Source organism: Micromesistius poutassou (genome assembly GCF_964030765.1).
Source record: "Micromesistius poutassou genome assembly, chromosome: 17".
NCBI lineage: Eukaryota > Metazoa > Chordata > Actinopteri > Gadiformes > Gadidae > Micromesistius > Micromesistius poutassou.
This window is the reverse complement of record NC_140287.1, coordinates 7932956-7958417: the sequence shown is the minus strand read 5'-3', so window position 1 is coordinate 7958417 and position 25462 is coordinate 7932956. Positions and strand designations below refer to the sequence as shown.

At 47.3% G+C, this 25462-nt stretch overlaps 1 protein-coding gene across 1 annotated transcript; it reads left to right on the top strand.

Moving 5' to 3' along the window:
* The first annotated feature begins 23 nt into the window (after positions 1-23).
* On the top strand, positions 24-25081 carry LOC311362263 (uncharacterized protein). The gene is made up of 8 exons (XM_084482088.1): positions 24-278; positions 9116-9432; positions 17596-17739; positions 17933-17976; positions 18089-18224; positions 18399-18509; positions 18732-23672; positions 23865-25081. The coding sequence occupies exons 2-7, from the start codon at positions 9147-9149 to the stop codon at positions 23627-23629; spliced, it is 5619 nt and encodes a 1872-aa protein (XP_084338214.1). The 5' UTR covers positions 24-278; positions 9116-9146; the 3' UTR covers positions 23630-23672; positions 23865-25081.
* The last annotated feature ends 381 nt before the right edge of the window (positions 25082-25462 follow it).

Sequence of the window (25462 nt, the reverse complement as noted above, 5' to 3'; positions counted from 1 at the left end):
CACGGACAGCTCGGCTAAAGTCATTTCCAGTGAACCATCAGAGCCTCCGCAACAATACGCGCGGAGAGAGAGGAACTCGGTCTGCGCCCAGACGGATAAGTTAGCGAGGCGCGTAAACACAACCACTGCTGGCGCTTCCTGAAGTACTTTGCGCGGAAATGGTTCACCTGAAGTTTAACTGGGGACAGTGAACATAAAGTTTGGAGAAACAGATGTGCTGATTTGTTTCTGATGGACAGCGGCTGAGGATAAAGAGCCGCATGCGAAAAAAAGACAAGGTATGAAGACTGTTTGGTTAAGTTGTTATTGGTATCCGACATTTTGGTTTAGTTCTGTAATGTTTGTGGACGATGTAAAACTGAAGCTCAAACCAAACATTTGTTGTAATCAATTTGGGGTTGGTTAAATTAATTCGAGTGATTTTCTTAAAGTTGTGTTAAATAGGCTTATTAATGTTACCGAAACCATTTGTATGGATCTATTGAAAACCCTAGATCATAAATTAGGATCACAAGCAATCGTTCCCACAATTAAATGTCGTAATGCTAATTCTAGAGATCCAGTTTGTGCAGTGGCATGCACTTGGGAAAAAAATAGGTGTGGGAGTCTTACTTTGCGTGGCCTTGAGGGATCATAAGCAAAAGAAATTCAAAACCAACGTATTGCTTTCTCAATTTAGGAGCCTTTCACAATGAAGGCTTTTGTGTTTTGTTGCACCATTGACCTAGCAAGTGGGACTCCTTGACAGTCTTTATGACATTTGGTGCCATCTATGACACAGGCAGACACTCTGCAGTTCATTGACCATACTTTACACAGAGCTTCTGACTAATGGATTGTTGATTCACCTTACAGAAGATAACCTTCTAGTTGCAGAACTCTTTTCAGGGGGAGATGTATGTTTATTCTGCCATCTTTCAGTGGACTCTGGACTACCACAGGGGACAAATCCCTACTTGGAAAAACATTGCAGAAATATCATCGATCCACACTGGCATCACTTCAGCCCCGAGTTCAACTGATGGGTCACAGGGTTTCACGGTCGTAGAAATCCAAGTCCAAGCCAGGACTTGGACTTGGATGTTGGTCTGCACAACCATTGTTTACCCCCTACCACGGGGTTGGCTTCTCTCACCCTCCGGTAGTTCAGGTAGAAAGAAAAAGAAAGGTATCGTTTGTTTAGGAAGGGTGTGTCGCATTCTGTTCTTCCTTGCTCCTCCTCTGCTTCTGCTAAACTCCATGCCAGGGCTTGTACCCATGGAGATTATAGGTGTGTTCTCTAAACACTGCACCACACAGATGGAGACTTCCCCGCACAGGAACAGGAAGGAGGAGAGAAGGACGCCAGTCATGGGAGAGAGAGAGAGAGAGAGAGAGAGAGAGAGAGAGAGAGAGAGAGAGAGAGAGAGAGAGAGAGAGAGAGATAAGGGACGTGAATCATGATAAGGGTTTGTGGAAACCGTTTATCACAGACATGACGTGGTGTGTCTGTGTTGTTGTCCTTAGTAACACAGGTGGGGTGTAATTATTCCTTTTATTATTCCTGTAATGTCTTTAGACGTTACATTGGCTAACCCATCAGTTGGTGCAGCTGGTTATTGCCTCAGTCCTGAGGGGCACCTGTTATGCTAAAGAGGGCCAACAGGAAAGTTGTTTGTTGTTCGTTGTGGTCAAATAAAGGCTTGAAACGTAATATATTAAAGACCCCTCCGTTGTTAGTGGGGGGCAAGGGGGATTGTGTGTTGAAAGAAGATTAATGAGACTTGGTGGACGGTATCAGAGTGGGTGATCAATGTGTGTCAGTCAATCAATGACTGTCCGTTGATTGGAAAACAATGGGCTTTCAATCAGGGGAGTGATAGGTTGATTGGAGCTGTGATAGGGGGAAATATTGATCATAGATACAAGAAATGGGACATTATTGAATAAAGGCGGTGTGTGTGTACTATTCAAAAAATCAAAGTACAAGAGGACTTGTTTTTCGGCCCTCTTGCTAATCTTTCATGAATAGCTTTTGTCGTTGTTGGTCTTGTCTTCGTGACCTTATCAGACAGGCAAACACGCCACTGAGAACCGTCTTCCACCCCTTGGCTTCGCCGGCCTGCTCTGCTCTCGGGGTCTGAACTAATGCTGACAGGGAATGCAGGTTCGACACATCGTTTCCCTAGGCGCCAAGGTTTTGTTTTGACTATTGGGATTTGAACACAAGGCTCTGAGATGCCAGGGTGTATTTAAAACATGAGAGAACCCACTGTCCAGCTGTGTTTGCCTTAACCGTTTCCCAGTGTGCTCTGACAGACGGCTTTGGTGCGAGCCGAGTCTTAAGTGCCATAGAAACGGGAAAACCTCAAGCATAGACCCCTAGCAACCTCTGGGAAGCCACGCAAACTAGGCAGGAATCTCTTTCACCAGCCCGACCGTAGCCGTGCTCGTAAACTCTCCCTGGAAGGGAAAAGTTCAGAATCCTACTGTGTGCTTCGAAAACAAGATAATTGTACCTTTTTTTTTTTTTTGAAGCACAGTTAGTTAATCCAGGAGGAGGTCAAGAGAATAACCTATTATTGGTAAAATTTAATTAAATAAAGCAAGAGCCCAAAAACTAAAAAACAATGGGAAACAGACCTGAGAAGTATGTAATACTTCATAGTAAAAGGAAGTCTGGTAATGGCTGTCATGCACCTTCCATTCGTTGTTGTTTTTTAAAGGCTCATTAATCTGTGACAGTGAGGGGGGCATAGAGAAGTCTGAGGGAGGGAGAACAAGAGCAGGGGAAAGGGGATAGAAGGAGATTTGGAGAGAAGAGTTCCTCAGTAATTATCAATCTCTCAGGAATGCAGGCTTTTCTCCTACTAGACAAGCTGCTGCATGGCCACTGTGGCCCAGCGACATGCAAACTAGCAGTGAGCTGTCCACAGCTACACGGCTAACCTAACAAAAGCAAACAAATATGGACACACATGGACACAAACATGGACACACACACACACACACACACACACACACACACACACACACACACACACACACACACACACACACACACACACACACACACACAGAAAGACACAATCTCACACACAGACTCACCTACACAGACATGCATGGACGGACACGCACACGGACGCACACACACACACCCACACCAACAGCACACACTATTTTAGTTTTTCTCAGTACACATAAATAAACAGCGGAATTACATAATATTTAGGTTTATTTAGGACATGGTTGTTTTGTATTGTATTGTGGGGTTTATGTGACATTTAATACTTTTTAAAGTGTCATTATCTACACAGTCCTTTCTTGAAACCATATCCTTTCGATAACAAGCAAGGGCTCAATATAATGTCAGCAAAGGGTTGTCTTTCAACCAAAATACTTTGCCACTCTACATTCATGATGGCACATGAATTTGCCTTATGGTTGCAGCTGGTGAACTGTTATTGGTACTGACTTGTTACTTATTTCTTCAACATCTTGTTTGATCACATCTTCTAGTATAAAAAAACAGTCTGTAGCTATTTCTAAAGGAGAGAAAATATATCCAGATTATAAACCTCAAGATACAGGTGCCTTGAGGTGAGAGACTTGGGCAATCCTCCTCAACACATGCTGAGAAAAATCCTTCCAGTTCCTTCTCTTGCTGATCTCACCTGCAGGTAAAAAGGGCCATTACAGATATTGCCTCTTGCAGTGTAATTGTCTAGCCCAGACATGGTTTCCCAAGTACGCTCTTGAGTAGCAGTCCTCTCCTTTGTTTGCCAATGCCAAGAGAACAGAGGCAACGCCCTAGACCGATGCCTACAGGTGCTTTGAAGCAAACCAGCTTTTAGAACCAATACTGACTGACCCTTTACCCATGCACAGCAGACAGCTCACCTTTCAGAATCCAGAACTACAGCAAGGGTGTGATAGTAGGTAATAACGTAGGTATATAAGTAAGTTAAGTAAAGCTTTATCCATACAGCACTTTTTAAAGCGCACAGTTACAAAGTGCCACACACACACACACACACACACACACACACACACACACACACACACACACACATGGAAGGACAAATGTCAATCTTAAATATAGCTCAATGATAGATAGACCAAACTTAAACCAAAAACCTAATCAAAGGATAAGATGGGGATGGAGATCTTTTAGAATGGCTCGCCTATAAAGATGGGTTTAAATCAGTTGAAAGAATCAGCAAATCTGATGGATTAGGGAATATGGTTCTGGAGGGTGGGGGCGCAAACATTAACGGCGCGATTACGGTTTAGTTCTGCAATGGGAGCGAGGGATGCAGAAGGAGCAGAGATTTGAGGATCAGAGTGGTCGACAAGTGGAACGAGTGAGGAGGATATCAGTCATGGAACTGTGGGCAAGGCATGCCATGGCACGTATATACCATCAACAGGATCCTGTAGTGTGTTCTGAACTTTACAGGAAGCCATTATAGGGACGCAGTAGAGTGGGCTGTTGGCAAGATCAACGTATTGTTCTAATTAAAAGCCCATGGCGACTGTATTTTGAACCAACTGTAGAAGACTTGGAGCCATGTAGGGTGTATATAGGGTGTCTGAGTCCTAGTGGAAAGGTGCTCTGTTCTCCACTTCCTGCCATCTTTGTGCAAGCAGCCTACCCACTCCAGCCGCTGATTTACCTATCTGTATTCGATGTGAGGCTATCCTGGAATATTAAGTGTCTTCTGTGTTGGAAATATAATTGTCTGTATTTCTTGAGCTGTTCCATCTTGACAGACACTCAGTTAGTACACAGTAGTACACATACCGATACATAGCGTTACTTCCTTACTGACGGCTGGGCCTTGCCCCTGTAATCTTTACATGCTGGTGGGAGAAGTCATGGCTAAACTAGAATAAATACTGGAGTTCTCTCTGTTGGCTGCGTGCTATGACTCATGGCCCTGGGCCGTGAACCCTCCACCAACTTGCAAATACACATTGTTCAGTTGTCCGAGTAGATAAGGAAGTGATTGCACCTTTGTGTGGAAAAGTGTATTGTGTGAGTTTCCTCTGGCGCTGGTTGGGGAACGAGTGTTAAGTTGTACTTCGTGTAGAGTCTACTGTGGTGTTTGGCAAGCTAGGCCTTAGTTAACTTACTACGACCGTGGTCAATGAGCTTTTGTACTTTTTTTATTTTTCCTTTTATCACACTCCAAACACATGGAAGAGATTTAACAAAATTATGTAATTTGTGGGAGATTATGTCATAAGAACTCATCCTCTAAGGCCACTATGGAGCAGAACACAAACCTATTCCTCAGGTCCTTCAAGCCAGGTGAAGTTAGCATGTGGGAAATCCCATACACTTCAACCTGTTACTTTTATTGGCAAAAAGCTTGCAAGTTAAAAAAAGACGGCTAAAATTGCATAACCTGGGATTCTCCGGTTTGTTTCAGTCGGAATCTGAACCTTGGCCTAACTGTACCCGTACAGTAAGCTCACTCATCTCGCTGCAGGCCAGGTAGGTGTCCCTGCTCCAGCATGTCAGCACCTCTGCAGGCCTCTCTGCATTTAAAGATGAAGAGATCCCCTCGCAAAATATATACTCCTAACCTTGCCCCCGTGGAGCACAGCTGCCCCTCCACACACCCAAAGACAACCCGTCATCTAGAGAGAGTGGGATACATTTGGTGTTCAAGGATATTGAACACACTAGGATATAGTCCCAGGTAGTTGCCTCAGCTTGTGCTAGTGTGCAATGCATATGTTGACGCTAGGCGAGTTTGAGGTTTGCCGTAGAGACCGGTGCCTCCCAGCCAATGTCAAAGTCTCACCTCTTTATAAGGCGTAAGTCAACAGCCTGTTGGAACACAGGCCTGCTCCAGCAGGATCAGGGCTGGGCTGAGAAAGTGTGTGTGTGTGTGTGTGTGTGTGTGTGTGTGTGTGTGTGTGTGTGTGTGTGTGTGTGTGTGTGTGTGTGTGTGTGTGTGTGTGTGTGTGTGTGTGTGTGTGTGTGTGTGTGTGTGTGTGTGTGAGAGAAAGGATCAACCCTGTAGCTTCTCCTGTGATAGAGGAAAAGCCGCGGTGTGCGTTGTGAAAACACCCAATCACACATTTCGATGCATGCCAGCACTGTGCCTGCTAGCACTGTGTGTTCTTACCTAGAGAGATCGACGGGAGACTGACTGCGGGACGGTCTCACATGAGATGTGATTCTGCAAAGTGTGTGTGCGCATTGTTTGAGTCTCAACAATCAACATTTCAGAGGTTTGGTGAGGGGGTAAAGTAATTACTGTAGTGTGCAAACATGGCAACTCTGTAATTTACCCCCTGAGTGAGGCACTTGTGAAAAGCCTCCAATCCCATTTCTCAGGGGCATTAATAGTTTACGTTCATAATATCCAAAATGGCTGAAGTCACTTCAGTTAATCTCATTGAGGAAAAGAAAAGCTTACTTTGGACAAACCAACCCTTTTGAGTACGGAGTGAAGCGCTGTAATGCTCCCTTCTACGGGCTGTGCCATGTCCAAGGGCTACCCGGTCTTGTTTACGTCAGATGTTGAATTTGTGTCAACAATCTCCCAAACCGAAAATTGCAGGTTGTCTCCCGGCTACCATGGCAACGATCTGAGTCAACTCCCGGCGACTGGACATGACAACAACAGCCAAGTGGGTGGTCCTCCACTGTCTCCCAGGGTTGCCTGAGGCGGCAGACATCTTTGGGTGATCACAAGAAGATTTGAGTCGTGGGTGGGGGTGGGGTGGGGGTGGTGAGTCGGAGGGGGTTTACTGGCTCCCACCTAAATGAAACAAGCCATGAATTCCTCCACTGGAGACACGGGCGTCTGTGTATTGTCGGCCCTTGGCCGTCGCAAAAGCATGCGGCTGAGTCATTCCCTGAATGACTGTAATTTGCAGGAGAAACGCAGATCACGGTGCTGGGAGATGAGGGGGTCTACCCCACTTTTCCTGCAGGGCGGATGGCTGCCCTGGTCCTAAAGACTGGCCTTTCACTCTTTAGCTTAGCCGTGGTTAGCTACACCTGCCCCGTCCATGTGACCTAACCCCATGACATGTGCATGGAAGTTTGACCAGTTTGGATTTTGTAAAGGTGAGGGTATTTTAGTAGGAACTCTCATTTCAACACACCGGTAGTGGATGAGGTGTCACCGCCCCCTACACACACGCACATAAAGACACACTATATAAAGCACTTTGGGTACCTTGAAAAGCGCTATATAATTGCAATCTATTATTATTATCTCACCCACAGATTATCGTTAGGTACTTTCTGAGTGTCATCCCTGTGTCAATGTCGTCCCTGTCATAGTATACCAGGGTAATCCGCCCTTGCTTCAGAAGGTAATTTGTTTCTTGGTTGTGAGTCAGTGTGTGAGCGGTGATGCTCAGTGCTCTCTGACCCCAACCTTCAGGAAGGCTTCGTGAACACATGTCCTCAAAGAGTGAGTGAATTCCAGCGGTGAAACGCTGACATTATCAAACCAAGACTGGAATGGAGAAGAAAGTTAATTTATGACGGTTGGTAAGGGGGCGCCTGGCTCCAGTTGCAACACATCTGCCTGTAAAGAACCGATGGATCCACAACCCCAAACTCCTACCATGCCTGGAATAGTGTAGCGCTTTGAAGCCGGGGAAACCGGGAAAGACGACTCATTTGGGGTTTTCTGAGTCGGTCCCGTGTGTGGTTTGTGTGGCCGCATGTGATCGGCCCAGCCGCCAAGGAAACTGTTTGTAGGGTCTGTGTGATGGCAACCATTAAACATTTGGCAACGTGCCTGGGCAGCACTAGAAACGTCTTCTTTTACTGTCAACAGTCAGGATGCGTCTCTCGCAGTGTCCGAAAAAGACTGAAACCCCCATGGGAATTCTCCCATCCCTTCATCCTAAAGCAAACATCACACTCCTTATCAAGATGTTGGGGGAGGCGTCCTCCCGCTCCTCCTTCCTCCTGAATCAACGTCTGTCTTCCCCGCGCTCCCCTTCTCATCCGCGCGTTTACAAACCTCGCAGCATTTTATTGAGACGTGACAGATGTGTAATGATTAGGTGTAATGATAAGGTGTTATGCAGTGAGTTGGAAAGGGCCCAGGCCCTGGGTGGACGCCTCAGAGCCCCTGCGGCTATGCTTAGGCACAACGGCCCCAGGGCGGAGGTATTAGCCCAGGTGGAGGAGGCGGAGCAGGAAGTGCCCTTCTCTGAACTTCCTCTAACCCCAAAAAAACTGAACACGAAAAACATAATAACAAAGTGCCGCCAAGATGGGATGAGAAGGATAAGCAAACATTAGTTTAAGTCTGCTTCATGTTCTCGTGATAATGTATGTCAAAGTTATTTGTATCATATAAATCGCATCTAAACATACTTTAATGTATACAGTACACTGATATGTGTAATATTATGTAAAGGATGCATTAATGCACAGTTTACGGCACCAGTGTGTTTGAAATGCCTGTTGAAGACGGTTCAGAGTGAAGCTCTGCGTTCTCCTTAGGCTGCTCCCAATGCGCTGATATGCCTCTCAGCCCTGTGTGTTTGTGCCTGTGCCTGGGTCTGTGTGCGAGTGTGAGACTACGGGTGGGGCTTGGTGAATTATGACTCCATGTTGTGGAATGAAGGGAGCGGTGCCAGTTCTTTACAGAGCAGAGCAGCCTGGCTGGGGAGAGGTGGTGGTGGTGGTGGTGGTGGTGGAGGCAGGAGGGGAGGGCCGGGCAGGGAAGAGGTGGTGGTGGTGGTGGTGGGGGAGGCAGGAGGGAAGGTGGGGGGGGGGGGGATGAGCTTATTATCCGTGCATGCAGGAAAGGAACACGACCACATGCACATATGCTCTGTAAATAACACACACACACACACACACACACACACACACACACACACACACACACACACACACACACACACACACACACACACACACACACACACACACACACACACACACACACACACACACACACGTGCGCGCACACAGAGCTCCCCCTCTTTACATAACTGTTGGCAACACTCGATAAATACTCTTTATTTAAGTTTGATGTCACAATGTTCCCTGTTTACAGTTAAGACCGTACATTACAGCTAAGACCGTACATTACAGCTAAGCCTCCGTCCCTCACCTAAACAGGATTGTATTTCTCCCCAGGTTTCAGAACGTAGCTCCAGCGTCTGCCAGCATGTCGAACCGGGACTCCCTGGGGTTCGGGGACCTGATCCCCCAGGACGTGGCCGAGGTGTTTGCCCAGGAGAGGATGTCTAAAGGAGGGCGGCGCAAGAAACGCAGTAAATCCCTGGGCCGGGCCATAGACTGGTTCAAAGGCAAGAAGCGGAAGGACATGGATGCCAACGGGCAGAGCCCGGGCCTGGGTCCAGGGCTGGACCTGGCACTGGACGGACCTCCTGCGGGCCCTCAGACGGGCCAGAAGACCGGCAAGCCGGGCCACTCTCCGGGCAGCAGCCGTGGTAAGAGTCCCCCCCCCGCAGGTGACAGGAAACAGCTCTATCGCAGAGAGGGGGCAGGATATTCTAGGGGTTAGGGATTTGAATCCCAGCCGAAGGTTCACAGTCTACCTTGAGGCATCCTTGAGCAAGTTGCTGAATCCGTGCTCACTCCTTATTAAGGACATGAACCTCTCGCTTTGGGGAAAAGAACCAAATTCCAAAATGGGTGATTAGTTTGATTAGAGAGAGTTGGGGTAGGTTTGTTACTTTCGGCTTGTGTTGTTGTTTGTTGTTTGTTGTTGCTGCACTGTGGTTCAGGGGACAGCAAAATATTTAAGGACCTCACAATTTATGGAATATCAAGTGAGTCATGAATCACAAAATTAATTCAGGAGAAGTCTTGGTTTGGTGAAAAGAGTCATCCTGTGGGGTGGCCACAAGAGGAAGAAGTTACTGAAACATAGTCAACGTCATGCACATGTTTGCTGACTGCAGCGCTGTTTGATCCGATGTGACCTCTGAACAGCCATTTGCTAAAACAAAACCTCGGGCCATTCTCTATGTCATACTTGACATCCTGACATATGATATATGTGTCTAAATGGACAGGGAGATCTTAAGATTTTTGTGCTTGAATAATGGTGCAGACTACTGCACAGACTTCCCGCCATCTTGGTCCATGTAGCTCATGTTAGATCTTGCACATCTCCATTTACACCTTGGAATGTTGCACATTAGCAGGCAAATGCTTTGGCTTGTTTTCTTTGCAGATGCCATGTGTGCTTTGGAGTAAGGCTTTTGTAAAAACAAAATAAACTACTTTTAAATGCCAAATGCTTTCCTTTGTGGTGTCAGGATTATACAACATGCTTAACCAGCACATTTTTATTATTGGTCAAACAAACTAAGCCTCGCTCGGTCCTCTTCATCACTGTCTTTGTTTGTAGTTTACAGAGAAGAATGACTGCTAAAATACTGGAGCCCTCATAGTTTGAGACCCCATTTGCCACGCCTGTAACTTTGCTGGCTTGGGTAATTTCTCTGTGCATGGACGACCAGGCCCTGCCTTTTTCTGTCACTTCTCCAAATGAAGGGTGAGTCCTGGTACTTTCAGAACAACTGATGTTTCCTCCCTCCGGGGATTTCCAGTGCCTACCTCTGTGTTTGCCTCCCACTGACACATACCGCATTGTGTCTTTAAGGTACAGGGTTGTTTAAGGATATAAGACACACACACACACACACACACACACACACACACACACACACACACACACACACACACACACACACACACACACACACACACACACACACACACACACACACACACACACATTTTGAGTGTGAGAAGGTAGAGTTTGATAATTTATAAGATTACTTTTTCAAAGGTCATGGAAGCGGCCTTCCCCATTCTGGGGAAGAGTTCTGCCTCCCGGCAGAAGACTCAGGGTTGTCTGAGTGCAAACAGAAAAGGAATCAAAACCAGCTCCTTTTGTCATGGCACAAAAAAAAAAAAAGTCTTCGGGTTAAGATCGACTAATCAGGCGTAAGATTCCCATCCCGTTATGTTAATGTGATTTATATGTAAACTGCCCCTCCAGCCCTTTAAGTGACAGGCATTCATGTGATGAGCATTAACAGCCATGAGGCTCTCTGGTTCCGGACAGGCCTGGTAGGGGCGCCTGGCCCTCAGCCAGACCCCGCCAGGGCCGTCTATTAAGGAGGAACAAGGGATTTCTGTATATTTATGACCCTATACAGTCCAAACTGCACCTCCCCTCAAAGAAATGAGACCTGTGACTCGGCACAGATCTGTGTGTGTGTGTGTGTGTGTGTGTGTGTGTGTGTGTGTGTGTGTGTGTGTGTGTGTGTGTGTGTGTGTGTGTGTGTGTGTGTGTGTGTGTGTGTGTGTGTGTGTGTGTGTGTGTGTGTGTGTGGGGGGGGGGGGGGGGCATGCGCACACGCTTTGCATACAATGTAGTGTCTAGGTCAAATACTCAACAAAAAGCACTGCGGTTGCTATCAACACTGGAATAACAAAAAAAAAAAAACATAATCTACTAATGTATTTGTTTTTCCCTATCAGGGAAGCGTGACAATGGTTCTTTTCATGCAAGTGGGAATGCGTCAAGCCCATGCTGCGTTTTCTGCCCCTGAAAAGTGGAGCGGTAGCAAAGTTCCCAGTAGCTGCTCTCGGAGATAAAACCCTCCAGCCCTTTACAGTGGAGCGAAACCCCCCCTGGCCCCCCAGCACTGTTTCGACACATATCGACCAGACGCAGACGTAGACGTAGGCGTAGACCTAGCCCCTGTTGCGCTCGTAGTCTGTTGGTTGACACAAGCTAAGGAGTCAGGCTGGTGTTCTGCTCACAGCCGGTTCTACCTGAGCCTTCACCTAGTCCACGCCACTCACTCCCTCATGGATTCCCCGCATTCCATTCATGAAGACATTTCAAAGAGGAAGCAAGGGAGGGGACGTGCGTGCGTGCGTGCGTGCGTGTGTGTGTGTGTGTGTGTGTGTGTGTGTGTGTGTGTGTGTGTGTGTGTCTCCCATTGATTATGGCATTTATTTTCTACCTTTCCTAAATTGTTTTGGACAATTACCCAATCCACCTTTTTTTCAAACGTACAATTTATGATAACAATCTGCAAACAATCTAGTGGTTCTCACATTGTTCTGTGTGTGTGTGTGTGTGTTTGTAGAGGAAGTGGGTTTGGGATAGATAGAGGATTGACCTGTGAAGGAATGATCACATGATGGTAGGGGGAACTGGTTTGGGATGGTCACTGATAAGGTTTTAGAAATGCAGTGACCCCTAGAGCCATTACGTCGATTGCTCTCGGTCACTGCATAGCGGCAGTTCATAGCGGTCACATTTAGGACTACTAGAAACAGGGAGTCACCTGGAACGCTGGCTTTAATGGCTGAGGTGGGCACGGAACATGGTCTTCCATGTTGTGGAAGTGTCTGAGAATCCAGATGGGGGATGACAGTTGTGTGAGGCAGCAGACTGTATAATATGTATTGATAATAAACCCTGCATTGTTGTATTATTGCATTTGTTAGAAGTGCAAGAAGACAAGATTTTACTCATATTGGCTCACCTTAAGATGCCAAACAAACCTTCAGCACAAGGCAAATATATATTTGAACATGTTTCTTTCAGTTTGATCTGTGTCGGTGATGGCGCTGGGACGGGGGGGGGGGATTAATTTCTGAAATATATATAATATAATATATATTAATCCGTACCAGATTGATTATCACTTGGTAAATTTGTGTATTTTTAATCTTGTGAGTGAAATAGTATCTTGAACGCACTTTGAGGGTGGTGTTTCGGCTAGGCGTGGGTTGGAGACTCTTGGCATGTAGAATATAGTGTGGGTTAAATTACAAACTGTGCCTTTCTTTCTTCCATATTACAACACTGCCTGGGCTCCTCCAAGACTGCCACAGGCTGCGGTTATTATTTATGAATCATTGTCTGTTGTCAGCACACAGAGATATGTTACAGTAGATTTTGTTGTTGACACCTGGGCCTTAAAATTTTTCAACTTTCTCAATGGATGTAGTATGACACGCATGGCAGGGAGGAAGCTGTTTGTGAAGGAAGGTGAAGGTCTTCTTCACCAACATGGCCTGTAGTTGAGCTGGCTATTCAAACATAGCCAGCTGACCTGCAGTTTCCACAGACTGCCCAACTCTGTGTCCTGTGTTTATCCAAGGACTATGGTTTTGATAAGTGTGTGGAATGGGATTTATGGAATGGGATGGAATGGGATTTTCCCCCCTGTTGGACACGCACAACATTTTGCTGTGTCGTGCATCGTTTTAACTATTACTGCGTCTCATACCTGAACATACAGTATTTAAAAGCACTGGTTTTTGTGTTATTATAATTACAATACTAAGGCGTGTTCGTACTGTCCGTCCGTCTGTACCGTTCGTCTTATCAGACACCCTCTGATCTCACATCTTGTTCCGCCTTTATTCCTTCACTGGGATAGTCTTTGCCCCACCACCAGTTCAGTCAGTGAAACTGCAGGTGCATCAGTTCAAATGTAATAATTTCTATAATGTGTGAGCCAGCCTTAGCCTGCTGACTGTATGACATGTCTTTCCAATTTGGTTTTAAATGGGGCTGATTTCTCTGAGACTATCAAGAGGCAGGCTTAGTTTGTTACCAGAGAGGGTGGTGCTGGCGTTGGAGTAGAGTCTCCCCCAGCTCGCTCCCTCTCACATTGAGTCAGCCGAACCTCCCAGTGGGCAGGTTTAAAACTCTCCTCATCACCATAGTTAGCCTGGCCTAAAGTGTGACTGGCTGCTGATTTAGGTGTGTGTGCGTGTGCGTGTGTGTGTGTGTGTGTGTGCGTGTGTGTGCGTGTGTGTGTATGTGTGTGTGTGTGTTCTCCTTGTTTCGAACAGAAGTAACGCAACACACACTCAACTACACACTCGACGAAATGTGTGTAGCATTGTGTCGGTCACACTTTTCCACGGCTGCTCACTGGTGTGCATGCGTGTGTGTGTGTGTGTGTGTGTGTGTGTGTTTCTGGCATGGGGGCACCGTATCATTGTTATATGCGAGAGCAGCTGGGCAAGGCTTCAGCAGGTATATATGATTGTTACCCCTTTCTTACACCCCCCCCCCCTTGCTTCCTTCCTTCCTCCCTTCCTTCCTCCCTCCCTCACCGCTCTGCTGAGGTGCAGATCATTAATGACCAGGAGCTGTGTGAGAAACTCAAACGGCCACACAAGCCAGAAAAGCGTGCTCCCCCTGACACGACAGACGTGCAGACAGACATGTCTGTCTGCCCATCCCCGCCTCGATGTCATCTCCCCGCGTTGTCTTAATAGCTGTTGCTGCTTTGAAGGGCTTAAGCACCTGGCTCCTGATGGCACCCTCGGAGCCAGAGAGCCTGTCTACCTGGGTGGAGAGAGAGAGAGAGAGAGAGAGAGAGAGAGAGAGAGAGAGAGAGAGAGAGAGAGAGAGAGAGAGAGAGAGAGAGAGAGAGAGAGAGAGAGAGAGAGAGAGAGAGAGAGAGAGAGAGAGAGAGAGGGGCAAGTCGGGGCAGGAACCCATGATGTGCGCATGGGAAGGCGATGGTGGAGGAGTGGGTGGTGTGGGTGAGGGCATGAGATCTTTTGTCGTCAGCACTAGAACGTACGTCTTGTCTAGGACTGTGTTGTTGTACACGGTCTCATTAGTAATTCATTAGGAGTTAAGCTGTGCGTGTGTGATAGGTCAGTGCACTACGGTTGTTCTTATGAACCACTCATGCACTACCTCCACCTTCCTGAACCCTCGGCACGGCTGACCCCTAGAGAGGATTTGTGTCAGTGGCTCTTTGAAGCCTGTCCGACCTGTTCCAGTCTGCTAACAGATGTTGACGTGGCCAACCTAGGACCGATGCTGGGAGTGGGAGGCCGCTCACTGTGTTTGACGGGAGGATAATCCCGATTTCATGTCGGCCGAACCGCTGAAGGATGTGTGCTTAATGATGCGTCCTTGCCAAAAATGGCAAGTCATACTTTTGTTTGTTGCTCATTAGTAGTTAACGACAAATCAACAAACGATAGTCGATTATTCAAACTATCATTTAGTCTATAAAATGTCTTAAATAATGGCAAATGCCCGTCACAAGTTACCAGAGGACAAAGTGATGTCCTAAATGTGCTTGTTTTATTTTTCAAACAGTGTAGAAAAACTAAAACTAAACTTAAAGTATTCATTTTATCATGAACCATGTACCAAATATTACAAAGCAAATATTTATTTGATTATTTTTTTAATATTTATTTTTTTGTACATCAATTACTTTGAATTTTGACTCAATCGAGTAATCGTTGTAGCCCTACCCCCCCCCCCCCAAACCGTAGGCCTGTGTACGAGTAGTTGAGCGTACTTCCTATGTGCTGGGATGTGCTAACTCAGGCTACGTGACTGCCCCCAGCAATGTGCTAACATGCTCTTGTTCCCTCAGGTGCTTACCATGACATCATCGTACTGATGATGTGGAAGTGATGAAGCGCCCTCGAGTGAGAGTTTGTCAATCAGTGAAATGGCTAACAGACGCAGCATCCCGTTCCATGCTAGGCAGCGTCTATGGCTCCCATTGCGCCACACGTGTGTTGCATTTGCGCTCTGTAGTATGATTTTGGTCTGAGTCATGCAGTGAGTTCATGATTATGGGAACGCTTTCCATTTGTTCAGATGTCATACATTCCATGTCGTGTCTGCTCAGCACACCAGGAAGCGCGCAGAATTCGTGTACCACCGAGGTTCTGAGCTCTCTCTTCTCACCGAAAGGGGGAGAAAAGAAAAGGAGTTCTATTGTTTTCCAAGATCAAAACCATGTGTGTTTTTTGTTTTTGATCAATAATCTCAGAGGAAGAAATCTGCAAGGAAATAAACATCTTTATGTTTGCCTCATGCCTATGTAACTGGTGCATTCCTGAGATCTCTTGGTTTGAAAAGAATAGAAACGCTTTGTTTTACACAAACACAGAGCACACAGCAACACAACTTATTTTCCAGGACATGTTTTTAATCTCATGGCATTTATTTGCATCATGTTACTCCCCCTTGTGGTTGAAATGATCATAGGACAGTGTTTTTTTCCTCCAAAAGTTTATGAAAGGGCTTTATCCATCATCTCTGACAGTGAACAATACAGCATTGGATTTTATGTGGTTGTAATGCACATTCCTGGATGAGGACAAGGGGAGGGGCGTAGCGTTGGGCAGACACTCTGGATTAAGACCCAAACAAACACATTTCCTCATCCTACGAGTGTTTACAAGCATCAACCCTGCACAATAGAGGTCATAAACACTCACTGACCAATCTGACGTCAAGCAAGTGGGGGGTTGGTGATGGACCAATAGGAACGACAGAAATTAGGCGCAGAAGGATTAGTGTCCGAGCTCTGGTTGTTTATTGGTGGCCCGGAACCTTCTCACTTCCACGTGGAGTGGTAACGGACGAAAACAAACCGCCACAGAGAGGATTCCCAACATGATCTGTGTTGATCTTTTGTTTGTGTTAAGGGGATGTGACATACTCCACACAGGACCACCGTCTAGGCTTCTTTGTTTATTTCCACTTTCCTTTATGTCAGTTGGAGATATCTTTTACTGCTTTTTTTCCCAGGTAGTTTATGATATAAAACACGAGCCATGGTGCTGCTTGTGACGAATACCAATGTAGATAATGTTTACTGCTTCCCAGTCATTTTCAAGAGGAATGGTGAGTAGGAATGTTAAGTTTATGTGAGGGTCGTTCTATTATTTGAATATAATCATAGGTTATTGGTGATTAATATACTTGGTTCCTGGTAATACAGCAAATATTTGCTGGTAATAATTGTAGTCATTCCTGTGAGACTTTATTTAAATTTATTGAAAGGAATAACTTGCCTATAGTAATGCAAGGTGTTTCTTCTGTTCTAGTGGATCTATACCATCCATGCTGATATTTAACTGCTAAATTAGCAGGGAATTACCCCTGCACATAACTTCAGATTATGGGTTGCTGGAATTGCTATCCCCAAGCGATTAGCAGGTTGTTAGTGTGTGTGTGTGTGTGTGTGTGTGTGTGTGTGTGTGTGTGTGTGTGTGTGTGTGTGTGTGTGTGTCAAAATTGTACTTTGCTAAATTATACTTTCTATGGTATAATATTCATATAGTCTAGCCTAATAGGGGTATCAGAATGGTTGTTTGACATTTTTATCTGTCATTGTTTTATACATTGTTTATTACGTATATTTGTGATATATACTTGGCAAACTTGCAACAACAATTCTTCACACAGCTGTCAGGTTTTTAATAAACATTTGTTGAACATTAATCAAATGATATATTCTGTATCCAGCGTTTTTCCCATTCTATTCAGATCCTCTTTGTTATTGACTCGTGTGATGTAAACTGCCCTAGATACTTGAGCATATGTTGATGTAATCCTCTCATAAACACCTTTGTTAGAGCCACCGGGGCCATATTAATAACCATATTATCTGTCAAATGGCATCAAACATGGGTTCTCATCCTTTTACATCCTTGCTCCGTGAATGTGTTTTAAGACTGATTTCATTGGCCATCAGGTCAGCAGGCCCCTCGTTGGATCAACGCAGAGCTACGACTATAGAGCCTGATCAAACCCCTTTCTGTTCTCTCACTAGCCGTCGCCAGGCAGGGGGAGGAGGACAAGACCCCAGCGCCTCCGCTGATCCAGGAGAACGTCTTCATCGAGTCCAGCAGGCCCAAGTACATGGAGGACCTCCACAACGAGGCCCAGGAGGGACTGAAGCTGCTGCAGCAGGAAGGTACTGGGACCTCCCACCCGGTCAACACGCCCTCTCATAGTGTGCTGACATCATTCTGATTGAGGCAATGACTCCGTAACAACACCTTGCCATGTATTTATTTGAATAGGTGTTATGTTCATGTCGTCCAAGGTAAAGGTATTCAATAAGGAAATCAGAAGAATAAAGCTTCAATGTGTTTCTTTGTTCACAGAGACGAGCAATGGTGTGGAATTCCGTGATGATTTAAGCAGCATTGTAAGTCTTGTTCTTCTCACTTCTTCTTTTTTTTCAATGTCCCCTTCTATAAATCTGAGCTCAGTATTTTTATTAACAAGGCAAAGACTCTAAAATGTTTGGATTTCCACAGTCAACCGTTACCACCCAGCAAGAGGACGATGGCCAAGGCTTTCTGTCTGACAGCACAATGGCCGACACCTCCTCCATCGTTTCTTCACAGTCCACCGTCTCTTCAATGTCCTCTCGCTCAGGAATCACCAGACAAGGTGACTCAACTGAGCCTGTTTAAATGCTGCTTTATTGATACTTTATACATATCTTAGTAACCTTATTCCCACTTCAAGTGGCAATCTGTACCGTCTAATCTCAGTGTACTGGCATTAGCTCTTAAAGTTTGGTTGTGTCAACTCTGAAGGCAGATTTTGTGTTTCTCTGTGCAGGATCCTCATTCAGACCCTTGAACTCCGGCAAGAAGCCAGAGAAGGCGAAGCACAGAAGAAGAAGCAGGAGGACGGTTATGGGTATCCCCCAGCATGTCCAGAGAGAACTCGGTGTGTAACCTTCCCATGTTTTCCTCATACACGACATACCCATGGAAGTAGACACATCGCATGGCTGCATAGCTTTTACATCTTATTAATCTACCATTGCCTCAATTTGACAGAAGTCCAGTGCATTGACCGATTATGACGTAACACTGTAATAGATTAGCTAGATCATTGGACATGATTGATAACTAAAATGATTCCCCTTTCCCTCCTTCTTTCCAACAGGGCTGGATAGAATGGACTGGAAGAGTAACCCCGTGCTGGACGAGGAGCTGGATGAGAACATGAACAGTGAGGCAGCATGTGACGCTGTCGACAGGCCCTCACTGCTGACTGAGCCCAGCGTCGGCCTCCATAACACCCAGGTCAACAGGGCCCTGGCCAAGTCTCAGACCCTGCACACCAGCAACGCTCATGCCTCCCACCGGGACGACCTGGCCTTGCTTCACCGCTTGAGCAACGAGTCGTCGCACCGGCCCCGCTCCCTGGCCGTCCCGTGGCTGACCACCGCCAACAGCGGCCCACATGCCCCCCCCAGCCCTGTGATGTCCATGAACCCCCATGCCGCCTACATGTCCAAAATAATTCCCAATGCCGTGATGCCTCCCTCCGTCGAAGTGCTGGAAATCCAGCGCGGACGGAGCCGTAACAGTCAGAAAACAGTCAGCAAGAGCAGCCTGCTGGTGTCCAGCCCGACCGGCTCCCGGGCCTCCTCGCGGGCGTCGTCGTGTCGAGGACCCTCCTCCCGGGCTTTCTCCTCCAGAGCGTCGAGCCGGTCCTCCGCCTCTCAACAAAGGGCCAACTACACGTCCGACAGCTCGGGGTGGAGCCGGTCAGAGTCGTCGGAGACGCTGGTGTCGGACTCCTCCACCATCTCCAGCAGCACCACTCCCCTGCAGCAGAGCTCGGCGGACGAAAGGCGCACGGCCCGGCACGGCTCCCCCCCGGCGGACAAAGTCAGCGTTCACTCCTCCACCGGCAGGGTCTCCAAGGCCACCTCCAACGGCAAGACGGAAGGGATGGCACGCAGTCTCTCCGTCATGAAGTCCAAGAGGGCTCCCCTGCCGCCGAGTCGGTCCTATTCACTTCACAATAGGATGAAACGGAGGTCACGTGACCTCACGGAGCCAATGGCGACGTCAAAGGAAACTTCCCCCCAGAATTCAGTGTGCTCGGGAAAGACTAGTGTGAAGAGCAAGTCTGGAGAGAAAAAGGAGAACGCACTCCCTCCAGTGTCCGGGGTGGCAGATAGCCCCGGGTACACTGCGGACACCAGCTCTCTGGACGACTCCAACGGCTCTGCGTCAGTCAGCCCTCTTAAATCCCAGCTCCAGGCACCTGGGAAAGTGGGCACTGTGAAGGGAGGGGAGTCACCTGCTGAAGTCACTACATCCGAGCTGCAGCCACAACAGGAGAACGTGTTGAAGAAAACCGCCTCCCCTTCCAGTGGCTACTCCAGCCAGGCCGGCACACCTACACATCTTTCTAAACACCCTCACGGCACATCCCCCAAGCCCAAAAAAGGATTTCTTTCCAAGCTCCAGGGCTTATTTCCAGGGTCCTCTCCACCTAAGAACCCCACAAAGCCTTCTGATCCACAGCCAGACGCCAAGGTGGAAACGGGCAGCGCAAGCCCCTCAGTCAGGGTCCTGAGAGAGCTGTTCAACATCCCCCCCCCACCCAAGGTCCACGCGCCTCCGCCTCCTCCACCAGAGGTGTGGGCCCACAACAAGCGTACGTTTGAGTTGCTGCTGGGGCCCCCTGCCCCCGACGACTCCTACGCTGCTGTTAAGAGGAACCCCAAGGACAGGAGACAGCAGAGACCGTCGCCGTCCGTATCTGTCAAGAGCGCATCAACCGAGGGTGAGAAGAAGAGCGGCCTTATTTCCGCAGAGTTGATTAATGGAGTCCTCTCCTCGATGGTATTGAAGAAAGTGCAAGAAAGTGAGCAGAAAGAAAACAAGGAAAGACTGACGCATGCTGAGAATGGTGAAAAAGTGAAAGGCAAGAGCAATGTGACAGAAAAAGCAGAGTCGTCAAGTGGAAGTGTGTTAGTTAATGGAAGGACTGCGGAAGTCATAGAGAAGGTTCACGAGAGACTTGCGGCAACACAAGGGGATACAAAGACGGCAGCACACAAACCAACATCGATGACGCCAATGAACACTTCAGTAGAGACGCAATCTGCTGGTACTTCAATGTTTGTCTCCCCTTCACCCTCCCTACAATTCCACCACTCTACAACTCAACCTGCTGTATCCCCAACCCTGGAATCACTCTGGCCCCCACCCCCACCACCAATGGACCCGGCCACTGAGACCTTCCTCATCAGACAAGACGGGACTGACTTCCCCCTCCCACCGCCACCATTGTTGAGTGAGGAGGGGCTTGTAGTACTAGACAATGTGCCACAAGTTGAGGTGCGGCTGGATACTTCTGTTCCCCATGTAGCCATTGTGCAAGGGTCACTGAATGCCACGTCGGTTCATACACCAGTGGTGAGCCCTAAGAAGACACCAGAGAATCCACAGCTGAAGTCGAATAAACCGGTGTCCACTGCTCCCAAACCAAGTCCACAGAAGATTAAATTAATACTACCTACGCCCCAAGGGTACCCTCCTCCACCTCAGAGTATCCCTCCACCACCACCCTTTTCAGCCCCAACACTGCCTGTCAATCTGCCTGCGAACCCACTGCTCACAGAAGGGTACCTTCCAACGCTTGTGGAAGCGGATAGTACTTCAACGGAGCAGCTAAGCTGCCCACCCCAAGAACCGCCACCGACAGCCCTCCTTCCTTCAGCTGTAAGGCTTACTCCACCAAAGAGCATTCCGCCTCCACCGCAGCCTCAGGCTACTGTGTCTGCACCAGAGAGTGTTCCCCAACCGCCACCGTCCCACCAAAAGATTCTACCAACCCCTGGAGAGGCAGCCCTTTGTATGGATAAAAGACACCATGCAGCTCCAGTACTACCTGCTCCCACTCTTGTTCTGAACCCGATTACAACTCCACTGGAAGCCCCACCAGTGGCCTCAGAGCCTGCTGCTGAACCCGAGGTTACCCACTCTTTACCATCACCTCCTATTAATACTACTCCCATTGTAACCCTGGTTACAAAGCACCAGGAAGCCCCACCTATGGCCAAGCAGCCTGCTCCGCAGCCTAAGGTTACCCCCTCTTTACCTTCACCTACTCCCATTGTAACCCTGGTTCCTAAGCCCCAGGAAGCCCCACCGAAGGCCACTGAGCATGCTCTAGAGCCTGAGGTTCTCCCCTCTTTACCTTCACCTCCTATTAATACTACTCCCATTGTAACACTGGTTTCAAAGCCCCAGGAAGCCCCACCTATGGCCACGGAGCCTGCTGCTGAACCCGAGGTTACCCCCTCCTTACCATCACCTCCTATTAATCCTACTCCCGTTCTAACCCTGGTTACAAAGCCCCTGGAAGCCCCACCGCAGGCCCCTGAGCATGCTCCAGAGCCTGAGGTTCTCCCCTCTTTACCTTCACCTACTCCCATTGTAACCCTGGTTCCAAAGCCCCAGGAAGCCCCACCGAAGGCCACTGTGCCTGTTCCAGAGCCTGAGGTTCTCCCCTCTTTACCTTTATCGTCTCCTTCCCAGCCAACTACTGACGGCTCACAGCAGCCCTGCAAAGAGACCAAGGAGAACCAAAGCAAAGAGCAGAATGCCACAGTTGCAGAAGTCTCAACGTCCGTAGTCACCACCGTCCATCAGCCATCAGTCAATGTGCCGTCTGTCAATAAAAGCCCTGAACCTAACAGAGCCCTGGACCTGGTACAGCCCGAGGTGGTCACTGAGGCCCAGCAGCCCCTGAGTCAGGGTGAACTTGAGTCACAGACGGTGGTCCTCAAGCCAGCTCCTTCACAGCCCATGATTTTCAGCAAATCTGAACCACAACTGGTTCAGACTGAAGTGGTCATTGATGCACAGCCTTTAACTTCACCTCCCCCTCTCCAGACCCCAACAGATAGTTCACACCAGCAGGCTAAAGAGACCCCAGAAGAACAAAGCAAAGAGCAGGAGGCTACAGTGGATGTCAGTAACAGCCCTGAACCTAGCAAGGCCCAAGAACAGGTTCTGCAGGATGTGGTCGCTGAGACCCAGCAGCCCATAAGTCAGGTTGTACTGGAGCCTGAGGCTGTGGTCTCCCAGCAAGCTCCTCCCCAGCCTGTGGATGTTGGCAAAGCCCAGGACCTGCTACAGCCAGGAGTGGTGATTGAGGCCCAGCAGCCCATTAGTCAGCATGTACCTGAGGCAGTGGTCTCCAAGCGAGCTCCCACACAGCCCGTGAACATCCCCTCACCGTCAGCTCCTGCCCCACAGGTTCCCTCCAGTGCAACACAACCAGGAACCACAGAGGGCAAAACCATGGATTCAACCTCTCCACCGGCTCAAGAAGAGGGAGCCCCTTCTTCGGTCACATCCTCCCTTGTACAACCAGTCAAGCATGAGTCAATGGATAGCAGTCCCGAAGCTACCAAGGACCAGGGCACGCAAGACCAGCTAGCGGTTACCATGAGGACCCGGAAGCCTGAAAACCACGTTCAAACCCAATCATCCAGTGGGGAGGCTCCTCAAAAGCCCATCAGAAGGTCACTGATCATGAGCTCTCTTCCAACCATATCTCCTCCCATCGTAGTCGACTCACAGGAAACCGTCCCTAAATCCCAGTCTGCTGAGGTCACCCACACCGCCGCCACCGTGCCCCCATCCCCTACGAAGAAGTCTCCTCCCGCAACGACCAGCGCCCCTTCCATGAACATGCAGGAGGCTATTCGCCTGAGGACCGCAGCTCGAGCAAAGAGCCCCACCTCACCACATGGCCCAAAGTCTCCTTATGGGGGAGACATCCACAAGTCTCCCTCCAGCGTGGCCAGCTTCATCTTCTCCAAGAACACCAGAAAGGTGGGGACTGCACCTTTGCTCGAGGCCCCACCGAGAGTGCAGAAGAACAGAGCTGCTGAGCCTGCTGCCGTATCAAAGCCGGTCAAAGAAGATGATCTAGAGGAGAAAAAGCAGGGGGTGAAGGTGCCACCGCCTGTGGCTAGGAAACCTAAAGCCCAGGCCAAAGACACGGGGACCAATGTGGAGACGGAGTAAATGCTGACTGCAGGACAGGAAGCACTACCAGCGAGCACATAAGGTGAGATGTCATCTCCTATTGTTTACATAGTTGTTTACAAGTACGTAATGTGTGGATGAAGTGATATAAGCATTGATACACATATTTTATCACTGTGTATGCGAAAACTGTATAAATTAATCGATGTATGTCTAGGTCTTCTTTTTGTTGAGTACAGTAGTACTAAATATTTTCCCTGTTCTTTTGCCAAAGGTCCCCCAGAAAAACCAACAGTCTGCGTATGGAGGACGGCGATCACTAATCAAAAGAAAAACAATATAACAAATACTTGGATTTAGGAAGGATGTATAAGCAACAGACACAATCACATTGTAACGATGCAGCAATTTAAGTAGTTCAAGAGCTGAGACATGAAATGATGGGAATTATTTTAAGATTTTGTTCTGTTGATGGATAATTTGAAAAAGCAGAGCGATGTTTTCATGTTCATTTCATGTTAGTGCTATGGGTCTTGTTCTCAGCTATTTGTTTTATGTATAATATTAATATAACATATAAAATGTTATAGAATATGACATGCTGAAAATTTTAAATTTCCTTTGCCAGATGGGCTTCTCAATTATACATTGCTAATGCTTACGCGTTATGGCAATTATAGCTGGGGTTATGCTGCCCTCTAGTGTCGATAAAAGACAATACATGTACATGTACCACTACTTATTGAAAATCGATGGATGCTTCTAGTTACTACATCTCACAATAGGGAAACTGGGGTGCTCTGCTGTGATATTACAGAATTGTCTTTATTTAATATATCCATTCCTTTTTGATATGCACTATGAAAATTCTATTTCTCTTGAAATGTTGGCCAACTTTCAAAATTGTTGAAAGTGCCCATGTATGTGTTACAAAATATATTGTTTGAAATAAGTTATTTTTCCTCTCTTCCTGGAAAATGTGTCATTATTATAAAAGAGTTTAATAGCCTACCTTGTACAATTTCATGAGGCCCTGTTGCCAGCACATAATTAATCAGACATAGAAATAGTTGTTTTGCTTTCTGCTAATACAGATCCACCTTGCACACTGATACTATTCATCTTCCATGATTTAGGTGTTTAAGATGATCCCTGTACTGCCTTTTCTTTAAAAATGGGTGCTTTTTAGGTCACTTCTGATGATAAAATCCTATAGATGACCGACCATAACCTGAACACCCCAGCAAGGGGACCTTCTGACGCGGGGAGCGCAGGTGTCCGATTCAGAACTCTGGCGAGTGGCATGGAAGAACAGGGGGTCCTGTCCGAATGAACTCGAACCCCCTCAACGTTCTCAATGCTTTTATTCACCGCATTCCCATTATTACGGTACCCAAAGCAAAAGCCAACAGTACCCATCTTACAACAGAGGGTTGTCTATTATATTTGATAGTAAGAGCCGTGACATGATTGACAAATAAACCAATTAAAATGAAATAAATGCGTCAATTTGTTCTATAATACAAAGCCTATGCCATATTAAAAGCAATACAAATACATTTCAAACAAACGAGTATTGATGCGATTGACCACCTAATCACACAAGCTACTTAGTTTATACTTTATCATGTTTAATCCTTCCTTAAGTAGCCACGTCATCGACTCCGGTGTCTGCGTTTGTAGCCACTGAGTTAAGGCTACTTTTCTTAAGGAAAAGGAAAAATAATAAAATAAGGAAAGTAAGAATCAGAGATGCGAGTGAGGTTGATGAGAACGAGATACATTTGTGGATTCTTTTTTAGTCTGTCTATGTACCTTTCTAAATCGAAATGAGTAAATACAATAACATGAATTACAAATACACGGCAGATG

What these genes read in the sequence shown, in the direction of transcription:
- LOC311362263 (XM_084482088.1), top strand. Translation starts at nt 9,147, where the DNA reads ATGTCGAACCGGGACTCCCTGGGGTTCGGGGACCTGATCCCCCAGGAC. An exon ending in GAAGCTGCTGCAGCAGGAAG is followed by an intron (nt 17,740 to 17,932) that starts GTACTGGGACCT and finishes CTTTGTTCACAG; the next exon opens with AGACGAGCAATGGTGTGGAA. An exon ending in GCATGTCCAGAGAGAACTCG is followed by an intron (nt 18,510 to 18,731) that starts GTGTGTAACCTT and finishes TCTTTCCAACAG; the next exon opens with GGCTGGATAGAATGGACTGG.